The 19,311-nt window shown below is 47.9% G+C and overlaps 1 protein-coding gene across 1 annotated transcript in view; it reads right to left on the bottom strand.

The window, feature by feature from the left end:
- The window catches only part of LOC119953892 (V-set and immunoglobulin domain-containing protein 2-like), a 74,470-nt gene extending 61,884 nt beyond the window's left edge, over positions 1-12,586 (bottom strand). Inside the window, exon 1 of the mRNA XM_038778526.1 lies at positions 12,426-12,586. Within this exon, the coding sequence (XP_038634454.1) occupies positions 12,426-12,480 (55 nt within the window). The 5' untranslated portion in view covers positions 12,481-12,586. The remainder of the gene's footprint in view (positions 1-12,425) is intronic.
- Positions 12,587-19,311: the final 6,725 nt, after the last annotated feature.

Genomic DNA, 19,311 nt, shown 5'->3' with positions numbered 1-19,311 from the left:
ACACCAACCATTATACATTGCCAATCAGAAAAACACTCATTTATGCCAGCTTCCTGTTAGGCAGCCAATCTTCTATCCATACCAACATGTTACCCCCTATAATAGGAGATTTTAATTTCCGCAATATTTTTGATGTGGCACCTTATCAAATGCGTTCTGAAAATTTAAGTTGCTGAAATTTAAACACAGGTCACGCCAGCAGCACAAACACAGGTCACACCAACAGCATAAATGCACAATATACCAACAGCACAAATACAGGTCATACAAGCAGCACAAACACAGGTCACAACAGAATGAACACAGGTCACAACAGAACGAACACAGGTCACATCAGCAGCACAAACACAAATCACACCAAAAGCAGAGCAGCTAAAGTAAATGTTGGGCCGGGATTCTCCCCTACCCGGCGGGTCGGGGGGTCCCGGTGTGTTGGAGTGGCATGAACCACTCCGGCTTCGGGCCGCCCCAAAGGTGCGGAAGTCTCCGCACCATTAGGGGCCAAGCCCGCACATTGAGGGGCTAGGCCCGCGCCGGAGTGGTTATCACTCCGCCGGCTGGCGTGAACGGCCTTTGGTGCCATGTCAGCCGGGGCCGACGTAAGTCCGCGCATGCGCGGAGCGCCAGCGGCTGCTGACGTCATACCGGTGCATGTGCAGGGGAGGGGGGTCTCTTCCACGTCCGCCATGGTGAAGACCATGGCGAAGGCGGAAGAAAAAGAGTGATGTACCATCAATTCGACTCAAGACACAATTAGGATCCGAACTGTGGCTTTAATCAGCTAGTTGTTAGCCCGGTGGTCGACTACAGAGTAAGGCCGACCACCGGAAACTCTGGGTACTTATACCCCGCCTCAGAGGCGGGGTCTACTTGCCTCTCGACCAATTGGTGAGCAGTCACATGACTAGTCCCAGCCAATCGGACGAGGCACACATGACCAGCCAGAGCCAATGGGAAATCCATGCTCTGCACCAATGGCAGTGCTCACATTCATACCACCACACCCCACGGCACAGGCCCGCCCGCCGATCGGTGGGCCCCGATCGCGGGCCAGGCCACCATGGGGGCACCCTCCAAGGTCAGATCGCCCCGTGCCCCCCCAGGACCCCAGCGCCCGCCCGCGCCGCCTGCTCCCGCCGATAAGAGAGGTGGTTTAATGGCGGGCTGAAGAATCGCCACGGGGGGCCTGCCAAATACCGGGGGGGGGGGGGGCCTGCCGACCGGCGCGGCGTGATTCCCACCCCTGCCGAATCGCAGGTGACGGTGAATTCAGGACACAGTGGGGGCGGGATTGACGCCGGTCCCGGGCGATTCTCCGACCCGGCGTGGGGTCGGAGAATCGCGCCCCAGGTCTCTTGGGGGATGAAACCAGAGAGTTAATAGTGAGGAACACAGAAATATTTTGCCTCAGTTTTCACAGTGGAGGACACTAGTAACAGGCAATGCAGAGGTAATAGAAAGGGAGGAACTTAGAACAATCATAATCAATAGAGAAAAAGTACAAAACAAACAATTGGGATTGAAGGCAGACATGTCCCCAGGGCCTGATGGTCTACATCTTAGAGTGTTAAAGGAAGTGGCAGTAATATCCCATAATTCCCTGAATGTGGGAAAGGTTCCAGTGGATTGGAAATATGCTAAAATGCTTATTCAATATGGAGGGAGGCAGAAACTAAAGACCAGTTAGTTTAATATCTATTGTTGGAAAATTGTCGGAATACATTATTAAGGAAGTAATAACAGGACATTTGGAAAGTCAAATCGTATTCCTTCAGAGTCAGCATGGCTTTATGAAGGGTAGACTAATTTGACTAATTTGCTGGAGTTTTTCGAAGATGTAACAAGCCAAGTGGACAATGTGGCTCCTGCAGATGTAGTATAGAGCAAGAGCACAAACACAGGTCACATAAACAACACAATCATAATCTTTATTATTGTCACAGGTAGGTTTATATTAACACTGCAATGAAGTTACTGTGAAAAGCCCCTAGTCACCACATTCCGGCGCCTATTCGGCACACGGAGGGAGAATTCAGAATGCCTAATTCACCTAACAAGCATGTCTTTCGGGACTTGTGGGAGGAAACCGGAGCACCAGGAGGAAACCCACGCAGACACAGGGAGAACGTGCAGACTCCGCACAGTCACCCAAGCAGGAATTGAACCTGGGACCCTGCCGCTGCGAAGCAACAGTGATAATCACTGTGCTACCATGCCACCCAAACACAGGTCAAGTCAACAGCACAAGCACAGGTCACACAAACAGCACAAATGTAGGTCACACGAACAGCCCACACACAGGTGGTACCAACAGCATTAACACAGGTCACACAAACAGCCCAAAAACTCAGGTTGCACCAACAGCACAAACACAGATCACGCCAGCAGCACAAACACAGATCACACCAGCAGCACAAACACAGGTCACATTAACAGCAGAATCACATGTCGCACCAACAGCACAAACACAGGTTGTACCAACAGCACAACAGCAGTACACACAGGTCACACCAGCAGCATATTCACAGATCACACCAGCAGCGCATACACAGGTCACACCAGCAGCACAAACACAGGTCACACCAGCAGCACAAACACGGGTCATGTCAGCGACACAAACAAAGGTCACAACAGCAGCACAAAACAGGTCACACCAGCATCACAAACACAGGTCACACCAGCTGCACATACACAGGTCACACCAGCAGCACATACACAGGTCACACCAGCAGCACAAACACAGGTCACATTAACAGCAGAATCACATGTCGCACCAGCAGCACAAACACAGGTTGTACCAACAGCACAACAGCAGTACACACAGGTCACACCAGCAGCACATACACAGGTCACACCAGCAGCACATACACAGATCACACCAGCAGCACATACACAGGTCACACCAGCAGCACAAACACAGGTCACACCAGCAGCACAAACACGGGTCATGTCAGCAACACAAACAAAGGTCACAACAGCAGCACAAAACAGGTCACACCAGCATCACAAACACAGGTCACACCAGCATCACAAACACAGGTCACAACAGCAGCACAAACACAGGTTGCACCAGTAGCACAAACAACCGTCACACCAACAGCAGAATCACAGGTTGCACCAACAGCACCAGCACAGATTACACCAGCAGCACCAGCACAGATTACACCAGCAGCCCAAAAAGATCACACCAGCAGCCCAAAAAGATCACACCAGCAGCACAGACACAAGTCACACCAGCAACACAAACAAAGGTCACACCAGAAGCACACACACTGGTCACACCAGTAGCACAACTACAGATCACACCAGTAGCACAAACACCGGTCATACCAACAATGCAATCACATGTCACACCAATAACATTAACACAGGTCACACCATATGAACACGCGAAATAGGAACTGAAGTAGGCCATTCACCACTCAAATCTGTTTCACCATTGATTAATAGCCATGATGTGGAGAGGCCAGCGTTGGACTGGGGTGAGCACAGTAAGAAGTCTTACAACGCCTTCCTCACCTGAGGAAGGAGCAGTGCTCCGAAAGCTAGTGATTTGAAACAAACCTGTTGGACTTTAACCTGGTGTTGTTAAGACTTCTTACCATTGATTAAGATCATGGCTGATCTGTTTGTTTTGATTTCCATATTCCCCATCTACCCCCAACAATCTTTGATTCCCTTGTCTAACAAGAATCTACCTACCTGCATGAGAAAAATATCCAGTTATCCCGATTCCACCATCTGCTGAGGTAGAGAGTTCTAAAGTCGCACAACACTTTGAGAGAAAAAAGTTCTCCCCATCTCTGTCTATAAGGATTACCCTTAGAAAACACTCAAAAACACTGCCCTCTAGGTCTGGACTCGCCTTCAAGAGGAAGCATCCTTTCCATGTTCACCTTGTCAATACCATTATCAGCATCAATCAAGTCATCCCTCGCTCTTCTAAACTCCAGTGAAAACAAGCCTGGCCTTTCCTTATAAGACAACCTGCTCACTCCAGGGGCGGAATTCTCCGACCCCCCGCAGGGTCGGGTAATCGCCCGGGGCCGGCGTAAGTCCCGCCCCTGCCATGGCCGGAATTCTCCGCCACCCGGGAATCAGCGGGAGCGGGAGTCACACCCCGCTGATCGGCGTGCCCCCCGCGGCGATTCTCAGGCCCGCGATGGGCCGAAGTCCCTCCGCTGACAGGCCAATCCCGCCGACGTGGTTTAAACCACCTCTGTGTCGGCGGGATTGGTGGCGCAAGCGGGCCCCCGGTGTCCTATGGGGGGTGCGCGGGGCGATCGGACCCTGGGGGGTGCCCCCACGGTGGCCTGGCCCGCGATCGGGGCCCACCGATGGGCAGGCGGGCCAGTGCCGTGGGGGCAGTCGTTTTCTTCCGCCGCCGCCACGGCCTCCACCATGGCGGAGGCAGAAGAGACGCCCCTCCCGCGCATGCGCCGGTGGTGACGTCAAGCGGCCGCTGATGCTCCGGCGCATGCGCGGACTCACGCCGCCTGGCAAAGGCATTTCGGCCAGCCCCGACACCAGCTGGCGTGGCGATTAAAGGCCGTTGGCACCAGTTTTGGCGCCAGTCGGTGTAGCGGGAGCCACTCCGGCGCAGGCCTAGTCCCTCTCCGCACCTTTGGGGAGGCCCGACGCCGGAGTGGTTGGCGCCACTCCGCTACGCCGGGACCCCCCGCCCTGCCAGGTAGGAGAGAATTGCGCCCCAGGTTTCAATCTGTAAACCTCTTCTTAACCACCTCTAATGCATTTACATCCTTCCTTAAGCATGGAGGCCAAAACTGCACACAGTATTCAAGATGTGGTCTCACCAGTGCCCTGTTTAACTGAAGCATAACATCCTTACTTTTATGTTCAATTTCTTTCAGAATAAAGGATAGCATTGAATTAGCCTTCTTGATTACATGGTGCACCTGCATACTAACGCTTTGTGACTCATTCACGAGAACACCGAAACCCCTCTGCACATTCACACTCTGCGGGTGTTCTCCATTTAAGTAACACTCTGTTTTTTTAAGTCTTCCTGCCAAAAGTGAACAACTTCACGTTTTTGTACATTATACTCCATCTTCCAGATTTTTGCCCACTCACTCAGCCAATCTATATCTATCTGCAAACTCTATATGTAATCTTCACAAAATACTTACCTACCTATCTTTGTGTTGTCTGCAAATTTAGGTACCACGCCTTTGCTCCCCTCATTTAACATTAACATAAGTTGTAAAAAGCTGAGACCCCACCAAAGACCGCTGAGGGACGCCACTTGTCACACCCTGCCAAGCAGACAGAGACCCGTTATGACAACTCTCTATTTTCTGCCAGCCAGCTAATCTAAAATACATCTTAATATGTTACCACCCCATACCACGACGATGCTCATTCTTCCCAACTACCTTGAGCTGTCTGAGTGCACCAGCATCACTGACAATGCTGCTGTGCATTATAAAAGCAGCATGTACTATCCAGTTGAGCTGGATGTACAGGTCATACTGATGTCTTTGTCCGTGCTCCATTATGTGAAGGAAGGGGATTATATTTTGCCACAGCACCCATGGGAGACAAAAGATTGGCCATGATCCTCACTCCCAATCACTTGCTGGGATGTACATATTAGGATTGAAAAGTACACTCAACTCTCAACACACAAAATACCCTCAGTAGTTACTGTCAAGATTCACATATGCAGAAGGAACGGGAAGGCCGTATCTCCCACTACCTTCAGGCAGAGGAAGGGGGAAAATGGGAAAACAGGAATCAGTTCTGTCATTGCATCGCAAATGGGAAAACTACTGAACTCAAGTCAGCACGGTAACTGAGTGTTGGTGAGATACAGTATTACTTGCATGAACAGGCCACAATCCAGGAATTCTTTCACAGTGGGAGTATTTTTAGAGCATGGCTATCTTTCGTTAAATCTGTGCTGCTGTGAACTGACTGAAGGACAATGCCATGTTAATAACGCAGTGAAGAGACTGCTTTCAACAGCAGGATGTGCCCCAATTCTGCCAGGCAAAATTCTGTGCTAAAAAATATTTATAGCAGCTCCGGTTGCAGATTTTAGATTTTTCATCCCCTCAATATTCCAGTTAGTTACATTCTCCCAAACTGAGGTAAATAACTAATGGCATTTGGTTTGCTGATGACTCTGTGTGGTATTTAAGCCAAAAATCCTAAATTCTACTCCTGGACTTTATAGAAGAAGTGACCTTAGAATGATAGAGAGCGGGGGCGATGCATCACAATATCAAGGGCAAATACATCATATCTAATGAACTACTTCTGAAACATAGTCACTGTTGTTATAGAGACAAATTAGTAAGTGGGCCAGAATTGGGTTATAAGGTCTCAAAGCCAGGCTTTTATCTTATGGAAAATGCAAGGATATTGAATTAAGAAAGCATCATTATTGATGGAATAATCTCCATGATGCAACAACCTGCCCATAATGTGGTAGACGGAGGCAAAGAGTACACGAGAGGCCAGGCTGACAGGGTACAACTCACTTTATTCCATGTGGTGATATGCATCACTGTAAATACACAAGGGGTTAATGTAAATACACGTAGACTAGATAGACACTAGAGGGAGCACCAGAGACATGACACACAGACAGTCAACCAATAGGTCAGTAAGATAGGACACAACCAATGGGCATTCACGACACACAGAGGTCACACTACCAAAGGGGGGCATTACACCAACCCATATAAAAGGACACAGCACACATGATCTTCCTCTTTCCCGTGGAGACACTTAGTGAGTACAGACAGGGTTGATTTGAAACACATCACACCCACCACTTGGATTGTAGCAGACTAGTTAGATAGTCTGAGTAGTCATAGCAGGATTAACAGGAGAGTCGAATCCAAGTAGGAGAATGGTTAACAGTTTAATAAATGTGTTAAAGCTATCTCCAAGTCTGAACCTTCCTTTGTCAGAGTGCACATCAAGGAAGCAGCTTATGCTACGTCAAGAGCATAACAAAACATTCCACACTAATCACAATAATCACTCCTCTCCACTCCCCACAGGGTCTCCTTCCCTGGCCTGCTTCTGGGTCGGGGTTTATATTCTGTGGGGAACTCCTCCAATTAGGAGGGAGCTCCTGCCCTACTTATCTGAGTAGCTCATTCTCAAATGTGTAGAAGGGGAAGTGGATGTTATACAGCTCTGTCCCTTATAACAAATACCATCTATGCTCACTATAAGAGATGGAAGTGGATAAGCTGTTTATTGCCCTGCGTGTCCCTTTGCTGGAACCAAGGCAGCATTTACAGTTGTGATGGCAGTGATTTACAAAAATAGAAAATAGTGAAGAGTAGCTTGTGAAGGAGCAAGTATTGAAGGGTTTCTTCAGCTTAAGTACTTGGGTGGTGATCATGGTCAGAATTTCACACTGCCTCAGCAGCAAACTTTTCAACGGGACTTGGAGGGATCAAATTGAAGAAAAAGGATTTCCTCCGGGTTCCCACCCACTCCAACCATTCAGCGATTTTACAGTGGGGTGGGCAAGGCCTCGGATGGGAAGCCCACTTTTGACTCAAATGAGGCCCTTAATAATTTGTCACATCAGGGCCATTTACTGCCCAGCTTCAATTGTTAAGCCAGCGGGACGGTTGATCTTGTGTGGGGGAAGTCAGAGAATTAACACACTTAGATCTAGGGTGGGAAGAGGCCCCTTCTGAGGTTCAGCGCACCTTCAGGTTTAGAGGCATCCGGACCTCCCTCGTTGCATCCCTGGTCTTACCCCTAAAGACCCCTTTGCATTCCCCCAACCAAGCCTTTCCCACTCTGGGCCACTTTGGCCTCCCGTGCCCGATCTTAGTCTCAGAGGCAGCACGGTAGCACAGTGGGTAGGTATCACAGTTGTTTCACAGCTCCAGGGTTCCAGGTTCAATTCGCGGCTTGGGTCACAGTCTGTGTGGAGTCTACACGTTCTCCCTGTATCTGCATGGATTTCCTCCGGGTGCTCCGGTTGTCTCCCACAAGTCCCGAAAGACGTGCTTTTAGGTAATTTGGACATTCTGAATTCTCCCTCTGTGTACCCGAACAGGCGCCGGAGTGTGGCGACGAGGGGCTTTTCACAGTGTTAATGTAAGCCTACTTGTGACCATAAAGATTATTATTCTAGATATCCTCAAGCAATTCCTGTGCTGTCCACTGCAGCCCTTGTCACTGCAGAGACTGGGGAGCTGCTGGCAGCAGTTCTTAGGTGTGACTTGCTCCTGAGTGAAGTCCCACCTGCAGCCATTTGATGCTCATTCAAGCATGAAATGGCTCGTATCTGCGTGGGTCTCACCCAACAATCTAAAGATGTGCAGGTTGGGTGGACTGGCCACACTACATTACCACTTAATTGGAAAAATTAATTTAAAATGTTTCTTTAAATGTATGAAATAGCTGTGGGGCACTAACTCAGTGAGTTTCCCGCTGACTCTTCGGATGGCTTGAAGTGAGAGCCTGCCAACTGAAATATTCAGGCCCACGTATTTGGTAAGTTGCCAGGAACATTTTTTTGTGTCTTTCGCAGGATGAGGGCATCGCTGACTATGCCAACATATGTTGCCCATTCCTAACTGTCCTTGAGGATATATTGATGAGCTGCATTCTTGAACTGCCAACCACTATCTGTGAAGCTGATAAGTGTATGGATCAATCAATAATCATTTTAAATCGCTGAGGATCTGAACAGTCACTCCAAGGAATTTTACCTTCAAGGTATTTTTGTTTGAATGACCTCTTGTTGAGGTTTGTTTGAACAATGATTTTTATCCTGTCATCCAATTTTGTCTCCCCTCCTGGAGGTGCTGGTTTATTCTTGGATACTGTCCATGGACACCCGCCTTCCTATGTGTCACCCACAGCCAAGCCTTGTGAGGTGGTGAAGAGTCTCGCTGGCACTGAGCATGTGTAAAAACATTGGGTTCATGCAACCATTTCAAGGAAGAATCCAGTTTCCCCACTGAACTATTTGGGGATGAATGAGGCGATGGTACCAGCATGCCACGACTCCATTTAAATATTTTAATAACTTGTTGAAAGGACTCACACCACGTTTTGCATCTTTGGTCAAGGCTTTGTCAATTGCATGAGGCTCAAGGATAAAATCGGCACCTGCTCAAGTACCCCTTGCCCACCCATATCCTTCAGTTTAGCTTTGCTCTATTTATAAGTTGCTTCGGTTGGGTAGTCCTCCATTTTTACATTTGTGTGTTTATATTCTTGCCAAGGATTACACAGGGAGCAATGATGGGGTTCCAATTTCACTGCAAATTGGGATGAGTTTGGAGATTTTATACGGTTTCCCCATAATTGCCAACAGTCTAGTCTTTTCGAGCTATTTGATCCCTATCGGTAAGTGCAGACATATGGAGATCAATTGTGATGGCGACCATAAGCAACCATCATCCATTGACATTCAATGGCATTACCATTGCTGAATCCCCCACTATCAACATCCTGGGGTTACCATTGACCAGAAACTAAACTGAACTAGCCATATAACTATGCGACGACAACGGAAGGTCAGAAGCTATGAATCCTGTGGTAAGTAATTCACCTCCTGACTCCCCAAAGCCTGTCTATCACTTATAAGGCACAAGCCAGGAGTCTGATGGAATACTGTCCACTTTCCTGGATGAGTGCAGCTCCAACAACAGTAAAGAAGCATTATACCATCCAGGTCAAAGCAGTCCACTTGATTGGCACCTCTTCCATAAACATTCACTCCCTCCACCACCAATGAACAGTGGCAACTGTGTGCACCATCTACAAGATGCACTGCACGAACTCACCAAGACTCCTCAGGGAGCACCTTCAAAATGTATGGCTGCTACCATCTAGAAGGACAAAGTCAGCAGGTGCCTGGGAATACCACCACCCTGACTTGGAAATATATCGCCGTTCCTTCACTGTCACTGGGTCCAAATCCTGGAACTCCCTCCATAACAGTACTGTGTGTGTACCTATACCACATGGATTGCAGCGGTTCAAGGAGGCAGCTCACCACCAGCTTCTCAAGCACAATTAAAGGTGGGCAACAAATGCTGCCCTAGCCAGCAATGCCCATATCCCATAGATGAATAAAAAAAATTACACAAGATTGACCCAAATTTACAAAATACCTTACAACACAAACCCCTTTCCGATTTTAACTGAAACTTATTATCACACACATAGCTAGTTGTTATCAATGTTGACTGTCAGCCTGGATCTGGAGATAACCGGTCTCAGTCCTTCTTCTCTTGATAGCAGTGCCTGCTCCCCAATGTCATTCTCCATTATGATGATTCATATCACACTATCACAGGCACAGATCTTGTGACCAGGCCACTGAGTCATTTGGTGTTCAGCACATCATTACCTTGATTTATTCCCTGCCATGGTCCAGACAGGACTGTGCAGACATAGACGTTAATTCTTCTGCTGTTCTCATCACCTGGCTCTGAGATTAACTGAGGTGTGAAAGTTCATTTCAGTCCTGGCAGGAACTAAATGAGCTTTGTAATGGCAGCTGCCCTCTGCCATTATCCATGATACCAGCTCTTTCAGTCTTTTGATGAGTCAGAGTTTCAGTTAGCTCACCCCTCTGTGTGTTAGTTAATCCCTTAGCATCCGTACAATTCACCTCTGGGTGTGCTTTTGAGGTTTAGCGGTTTTATATTCTTACAACTCAAGGGTCATGTCCTCCACACCACCACTTGCAAGTTCCCCTGCAAGTCACTTACCATCCTGACTTGGAACTACATCACCGTTCCTTCACTGTCACTGGGAGAAAATCCTGGAACTTTTTCCCTAACAGCACTGTGGGTGTTGGATGGACAGCTGGTTTGTGATACTGAGTGAGGCCAACAGTGCGGGCTCAATTCCTGTACCGGCTGAGATTATCCATGAAGGCCCCGCCTTCTCACTCTTGCCCCTCGCCTGAGGTGTGGTGATGCTCAGATTAAACCGCCACCAGGCAGCTCTCCCCCCTCAAAGGGAAAGCAGCCAATGGTCATCTGGGACTATGATGACTTTACTTTTACCCAACAAGGACTGCAGCTGTTTAAGAAAGCAGCTCACCACCACCTTTTCAAGGACAATTATGAATGGGCATTAAATGCAGGTCCAGCCAGCGGTGACCAGTGTCATAATATATACCAATATATCATGGTGCAGACACACACTGATGGACACACACAGGGACGAATCAACATGTACAAACACTGCAGCCAATCACCAGTTAGAATACACACACTATAAAGGCAGAGGGCACCATGGTTCCCGCTCATTCTGGGTGCTGCCTCTGAGTGTAAAAGGAACTTATTCAGCCCAGCACAGACTCACAACATGTGCTGAGAGAATCAACTGGTTCGACCAAGGCTTAGGTCTCTAGTTCAAGTTAGCATTATTTAGACCCACAGTCATCGTGTGTTAGTTAGTTAGAAGTAGTTAATAAAATTGAGTTGAACCTTCATCTGTGTTGGAAGTGTCTGTTCATCTCTCAAGCCTACACAAGCCAACACATCATGATACCAGGAGTTTAGGAATGCTCGCACTCATGAAACAGGAAAAAAGTAAGTGAGATAAGTGATTACATGCAATGAATGCGATATATGTCTCGCACAATAGAAATGCAGAATCAACAAGACAATGATTTAACAAGAATCTTCCAGCATTTTAAAATGAAACATTGGAGCAACCAGTCTCATCGTTCATAATTCCAGCTGTAACTATAGCAACTCTTTCAGAACTTAAGTCTCAAAAAGCAGCCTTATCTGTATTCAACGGGAATTAGGAAGTAAATCAAATGCCTACTTTCAAATACAGCCGAAGAGTGGGGCAAGAGTGATACAGGTGGGGCATATTTAGGGCAGAAATCAAGAAATCATTATGTAAACAAAGGTTCCTGAACAAGTAAAACATGTTTAAAAACAAAAGATCATTTGAGGCTATGTGAGTCATTAAATAAATAGCTTTGCTGCATATTTATTCCCTCCTTCAGAAAACCCGTGAAAACACTGTCTGAATAAAATGGAGCCAAAAAACCTTCCAAAGGCCGTTCACTCTACCAGCCAGCATGAACAACCATTTCACTCCTTAAAATGGGAAAACATCAGGCGCTTGTGATCATTGCGTTTCTTGCTCCCAATGTCCTAATAAGAATTCTCGGGTGTCAGCGACACTGGAAACACAAGATTCCCATTGTATTCTTCTTGTAGAATATTTTTACTTTGTTTCTGTAAATAGAGAGCAAAGGAAAATTTACCTCCCCGCTTCCCAACTCCACCCAGTGTAATATTGGTGACGGGTTTGTGACTGGCCAAATCAAATGGCAAATGATTTGTGACCCTTTAAGCCTGCCTCTGCTGCCAACATGAGTGTGACCTTGTGATTGGAAACAATATTATCATACCCATGAATTATTGAGAGTGACTTACCAAAATCCGAAGTGAGAAAGAGCAAAAGAACGAGCCGAATGTATTTCCACGGCATTCTAAGGGGCAGCTTGGTCTGATGCAGTCCCAGTCTCGGACCTCTCCCTTTCACCGTCAAAATGGGCTAAAAGAATGAAAGTGTTTTGCATCGTGATAAAGGACTTATCTCTCCCAGGCCCTGAGCAAATATTTCACTAAATGTTTTCATCAGTCTGACATGAGAACTGAATGGAACGAATGGCGCAACCAGTTACTCATTCACCAATCTCCAAGCTTTGAGACTTTCAGTTAACCACTTGAAAAGATTCCACAGAAATAATTAGCAATATTTTAGAATATTATTGTTAATTGCCAACTAATCAACCAGAATCTGGCGAAGGTTTAACCAGCTACAGCTACTGTTTACGAGGCGTGATTAATCTTAGTAAAGAGCAGGAGCGATTTTGATCGAAACTGCCTTTCAACAATTAACTGGATTAATCACTTTTCAAATGACAGTGTTACTGGTTGAGTTGAGTTTGGGGTTACTTAATAGAAGGTCACACATTCCACCTTCCATAAAGTAACCCTACTTAACTTCTGAATGATGGCTTTCATTTATAGACAAAAGTATATAGATTGGTTTGTGATGCAGAGCGACACCAACAGTGCAGGTTTAATTTCCATACCAGTTGACGTTATTCAAGAACGCCCCGCCTTCTCGATCGTGCCCCTCGTCTGAGGTGCGGGAAAGCAGCCTATGGTCCTCTGGGACTGTGGCGACATTTACATTTATAAGTAAGAGCAGCAGCTTGTCATAACAATGGGAACCTGAAGGGTGGACGAAATTGGAAGGAATTTGCATTCCCTCCTTTGGAAAAACCTGTGAAAACACTGTCTAAATAAAATGGAACCACAAAATCTTCCAAACCCTGATCATTCTACCAGCCAGCATGAACACCCATTTCACTCCTTATAATGGAAAAACATCAGGCGCTTGTGATCATTGTGTTATTTTCTCCCAATGTCCTAATAAGAATTCTTGGGTGTCAGCGACACTGTAAACACAAGATTCCCTTTGTATTCTTCTTCTAGAATATTTTTACTTTGTTTCTGCAAATAGTTTAATTTAATAATCTTGATTGTCACAAGTAGGCTTACATTGCAATGAAGATGCTGTGAAAAGTCCCTAGTCGCCACATTCTGGCGCCTGTTTGGGTACACAGAGGGGGAATTCAGAAGGTCCCAATTACTTTTCGGGTCTAGTGGGAGGAAACCGAAGCCCCCATGCAGTCACGGGGAGAACGTGCAGATTCCGCACAAACAGTGACCCAGCCGGAAATCGAACCTGCGACCCTGGCGCTGTGAAGCCACAGTGATAACCACTGTGCTACCATGCTGCCCCACTGTGCTATCGTGCTGCCCGAGAGACCAAAGAAATATTTACCCCTTTCCCGCTTCCCCACTCCACCCAGTGTAATATTGGTGATAGGTTTGTGACTGGCCAAATCAAATGGCAAATGATTTGTGACCCTTTAAGCCTGTCTCTGCTTTCAACAAGCTGTAATGGGACTAGAAGGCAGGAGAGGAAAAAAAAGCATTGACTATGCGTCAAATACAGAATGGTGTCAAAAAGACAAAATTAAGGGTACTCTACCTGAATGTGCGCAGCATTCGTAACAAGGTAGATGATCTAAAGGTACAAATAGAGATAAATAAGTAGAATATAGCATGGTGACCAAGATTGGGAACTGAATTTTCAAGGAAAAGCGACGTTTTGGAAGGACAGAAAAGGAGGAAAAAGAGGTAGACTTGAGCTGACAACAAGAGATCGGATCAGTACAGTAGTAAGGGAGGATTTCGGATCAGAAGGACAATGTGTGAAATCAGTTTGGATGGAGCAAAGAGTCAGCAAAGGGCAGTAGACATTGGTTGGAATTGTTTATAGGCCTTTTGAGAACATCTACACCATTGTAGAAAGCATCAGCAGAGCTGTTTGTGCTGTGTTCTGCTCACAGACCAAAACAAAACTGGATTATGTAACATTCATCCCTTCTCGTGTCAGCATGCTGCAATCCCTTAAAGGCATATGCCTCCAACGTCCCCAACACCATGCCCTCCCGCCCTTCCCCCAACAAGAAACCTGGGGCAGGATTCTCCTGTACCCGGCTGAACGGGGGTCCCAGCGGGACGGAGTGGCATGTACCACTCTGGCATCGGCCCGCCCCAAAGGGGCTAGGCGAGCGCCGGAGTAATTTGCGCCCCGCCGGCCGGTGTGGAAGACCTTTGGCGCCACTCCAGCCGGGGCCGAAGGGACTCCGCTGGTCGGCGCGGGTTCACGCATGCACGGGAGCGTCAGTGGCTGCTGAAGTCATCCCCGCACATGCGCAGGGGGGGGTTCACCTACGTGTCGTCCATCGTGGAGGCTGACACGGCCGACGTGTAGGAAAAGAATGCCCCACAGCACAGGCCCGCCCGCGGATCGGTGGGCCCCGATCGTGGCCCAGGCCACTGTGGGGGCACCCCACCCCGGGCCTGATCACCCCACGCCCCCCCCCCCCCCCCCCCCCCCAGGACCCCGGAGGCCACCTGCGCCGCCAGTTCCCACCGGTAAGGGATCTAGTCTAATTTACGCCGGTGAGACTGGCAAAGAACCAGCGGGACTTCGGCCCATCGCAGGCCGGAGAATCACCGGCGGGGCGCTGCGAGCGGTGCGATTCCCGCCCCCGCCGAATCTCCGGTGCCAAATCAAATGGCAAATGATTTGTGACCCTTTAAACCTGTCTTTGCTGTCAACAAGCAGTTGACACACTGCCTCCCGGCGATTCTCCGACCTGGCGGGGGGTCGGAGAATCCCGCCCCTGATCTCTCTGGTCTTACACTCAACTTGTGCCATTAATTGATATTAGGCGAGATTCTTTGGCCTCCCCGTGGCCTGTTTCTCGGTGTCGGGAGCTGGTTTAGCTCACTGAGTTAAATCGCTGGCTTTGAAAGCAGACCAAGCAGGCCAGCAGCACGGTTCGATTCCCATACCAGCCTCCCCGGACAGGTGCCGGAATGTGGCGACTAGGGGCTTTTCACAGTAATTTCATTGAAGCCTACTTGTGACAATAAGCGATTTTCATTTCATTTCACCTTCAAAAGATGGAGGCAGGACGGGGGCACACTGACGGTTGGAGACTTCTACGTTGGGCGCAGACTGGCAACACTGTTCGAACTGACAAGGAAGTGGAAACTAGCAAAAGGACAGGAAATGAGACACCTCCAAATAAAACACTTCCTCCACAAAGAGAAAGTAGGGTACCCCAGGACCCCAGAAAATACACTACTAGAGTACCTGATAGGCACAAACAGCGAGAATGGGGGGCTTTGTGGTAAAATATATGAACAACTATTGGACAGAGCTCTGGACGGGTCCAGACAAAAATGGGAGGACGAACTCGGGACGGAGGTAGGCTGGGAACTCTGGAGCGAAGCACTGAGCATGGCTAGCTCCACCTCCTCCTGCGCAAGGCTAAGTCTAAAGCAGCTCAAAGAGGTGCACAGAGCGCACCTACTAGAATGATTGGGAGTAGGTTGATTTGATCTTAGTTTCAGACTAGTTCGGCACAACATCGTGGGCCGAAGGGCCTGTACTGTGCTGTACAGTTCTATGTTCTATATATGTTCTATGACCAGAACCCGAATGAATAGGTTCTTCCCGGAGGTGGAGGATAAATGTGAACGGTGCCAGAGGGGCCCGGCCAACCACACCCACATGTTTATGGCTTCTTTAGGAGCAAGCTAAGAATAAAAAAACAAGGTAGATGAGGAACCAAAGGACTGCACAACTGGGGGGGAGGGGGAGACAGAGGGAAAAAAATAATTGGGTACTCTAAATTAATTTTTTTTTAAATAAATGTGAGAACGCCAATGAAAAGATTTCAAAAAATAAAAATTTAACACAGTGGTAATGCCAAACAACACAATGGAGGGTATGCTCAAATGTGAAAGTGAGACTTTTGTCTCCACAAGGACTGTGCAATGGTCACTCCTACTGATACTGTCTACGGCAGGCAGGTTAGTGAAGCTGAGGTTGAGTATGTTTGTTCCTCTTTTTGGTTCCCTTACCTCTGTTGCAGACCTAGTTTGGAAGCTATAACAGTTCAGACTCGGCCAGCCTCAGTCAGTAGTTGTGCTACTAGCCAATCTTGTTAATAGACATTGAAAGTCCCCCGCCCAGAGTACAATCTGTGCCCTTGCCACCCAGTATTTCTTCTGATTGGTGTTCAATATTTGGGGGCGGTTGGCGCAGTAGGTGATAATCAGCAGATTTCCTTGTCATGTTTAACCTGATGCCACGAGATGTCACAAGGTCTGGCATTGACGTTGACGACTCCCAGGGCAACTCCCTCCCAACTACATACCACTGTGCCGCCGCCTCTGGTGTTCTGTGCAACCAATGGGATAGGACATACCAGGGGTGGTGATAATGGTGCCTTGAGACATTAGCTGTAAGGCATCTGTACTCTTACAAGAGGTCAACAGTTACGTATCAAACAAACACTCTACACTGAAATTATGATTCGACACAATTTTATTAACCAAACTTCAATAAAATACACTATGCATTCAAATCTTATGCAAATCAGATAATCACAATCGGTCTCAAGACTCAGAGTCTTAGATATAAGGTAGATATTACCCCATTAGAATTGGCTAAGTTCAGAGCGGCACAGTGGCTCGCACTGCTGCCTATGGCGCTGAGGACCCGGGTCCATTCTCCCCATGTCTGCGTGGGTTTCACCCCACAACCCAAAAGGTGTGCAGGTTAGGTGGATTGGCCACGCTAAAGTGCCCCTTAATTGGAAAATGAAATAATTGGATACTCTAATTTTTTTTAAAAATAGATAAATAAGAAGAACTGGCCAAGTTCCTTCTGCTTCGGAGGTCTCTTGCTGAGTCCTTCACTCAATATTTTGTATGTGCGGCGTTGGTCCTAGGTTACTCTAATAGAAATGAGTCAATAGTTGCGTTTTTATCCCTCCTATACCATCCTGCGTCCGTGTTCCATGTAAGGGGTCATGTCCGATCCATGAACACAATGGCCATATGACCTCATTCTTCTAACCACAGTCCATCCTTTAGACATTGTTTTCTAATATTCAGACATTGTGGTTGCAGGTGTCGTTTTGTTCAGTTACAAGTTCCTGTTTCTTTCACTTTACAATCTTTTGATGAGATAGATCATTTAAAGGCCCCTAGACATACCTTATTCCAGGTTGACCAAAAACTTCCCATCATGCCTGTACTCATTAAGAGCAGGGCATTTTTGCTACACCACAACTAACGTATTACTTTTTTTCCCCTCTTTTTTTCTGCTTTAGGTTCAATTCTGGCCTCGGCTGACTGGAGATTACACTTTCTCCCTGTGTCTGCATGCATTTCCTCTGGGTGCTCCCACAGACCAGGGATGTGCAGGCTAGGTGGATTGGCCATGATCAATTACCCCTTCATATCCAAAAGGTTAGGTGGGGTTATGGGGTTAAGAGAATAAATTGGGTCCCTGACCCTAGGTAGGGTACCCTTTCAGAGGGCCGGTGAAGACTCGATGGGCTGAATCGCCTCCTTTTGCACTGTAATGATTCTATGATTCTATGAACAGCGACTCAGCCTTAGCTGTGTCTGAAAATTTCAGTCCATTTGTGCTCCTAACTGATCCAAAGGGTGAATCTTAAGACGAGAACAGTTATTCAGTACCACCATCTAGTGGAAGAATAAACCCAGCAATTGTAGAGTCGCAAGCACCTCAGTTCTCTTCCAATCGCAAGTCCCGCCAAGCAGACCTCCACTCGGGAGCAGCAGTCAGGTGCAAGAATATTAACCAATTATCCCCCTCCCATCTTGGGGGTGTATTGAAGTCAGCTGCAGCACTGAGAGTGAATAGCTAACATATTTGCGACCTCAGCCATCATCGTATTGAATGGTGGGGCATGCTCAAGGGATTAATTGTCTAATCTTGCTCATAATCCTGGGGCTGTATTCTCCAATTTTGTGGCTATGTCCGATACTGCGTCAGTGGGGGGCTAGCAAGCATGCCACGTAAAGCTCTACCTGCAGATACGGACAGAGAATTGATGGGGCTATGGCCGCGCACATGCATGGCAGCGACCAGCAGCGGTCGTGCCACACAACATGGCGCCGGCCACGTGCGAACAAGGCCTGCCAGATAGTGCCCCCCTTTAACACCCCCCCTTGCCACCCCGGACCACTTCCCACCAGTCCCCCAAGCCCCTGCTGAAACCCCGCCCGGCCAGCAGAATGGCTCTCCCCCCCCCCCCCCCCCCAACTGTGGCGGCACTAGACACAGTCCGCAGCCACCACGCAAGGTCCCCGTAAACTGTGAGCACAAGCGCCCTACGCCATCGGGAAGTCAGCCCATAGGGGGCGGAGCATTGGGGGAGGGCCTCAGGTACATCCTGAGGCCATCCCAACGGCGTGCAGTGTACCACAACGATGATGCCGTTTTTGAGGGTGCAGAGCACCTGAAAAACATTGCCGCCCCTGATTTCGGCGTATAAAACAGATTCTCTGGCCAATTGCCGAAAGCGATTTTGACGTCAGCAATCGGAGAATCCAGCCCCTTATGTTCATAGTTATCAGAATGCATTGAATAAACACACAGTGTTGCAACACAAGGGGTCTACAGCTGTAATAAAATCTTAGCCATCCCATTCTTATAAACCAGGGATGTCCAACCAACAGCTCAGGGGCCACAATCTGGCCCAGCCTGCTTCTCGAGACAGCCCGCGGAATCACTGTTCAAAATACAGGTAAGTGGAAATGGCAGATCGGCAAGGAGTGTTCCTCCAATCACCAGTCAGTCTATCAGCACCAAAAGAAACAGCCTGTGATTAGAGGAGCAGCGTGA

This window comes from Scyliorhinus canicula, chromosome 19, assembly GCF_902713615.1.
Source record: "Scyliorhinus canicula chromosome 19, sScyCan1.1, whole genome shotgun sequence".
NCBI classification, from domain to species: domain Eukaryota; kingdom Metazoa; phylum Chordata; class Chondrichthyes; order Carcharhiniformes; family Scyliorhinidae; genus Scyliorhinus; species Scyliorhinus canicula.
The sequence above is the reverse complement of the archived record's forward strand: the minus strand, read 5'-3'. Positions and strand labels throughout refer to the sequence as shown.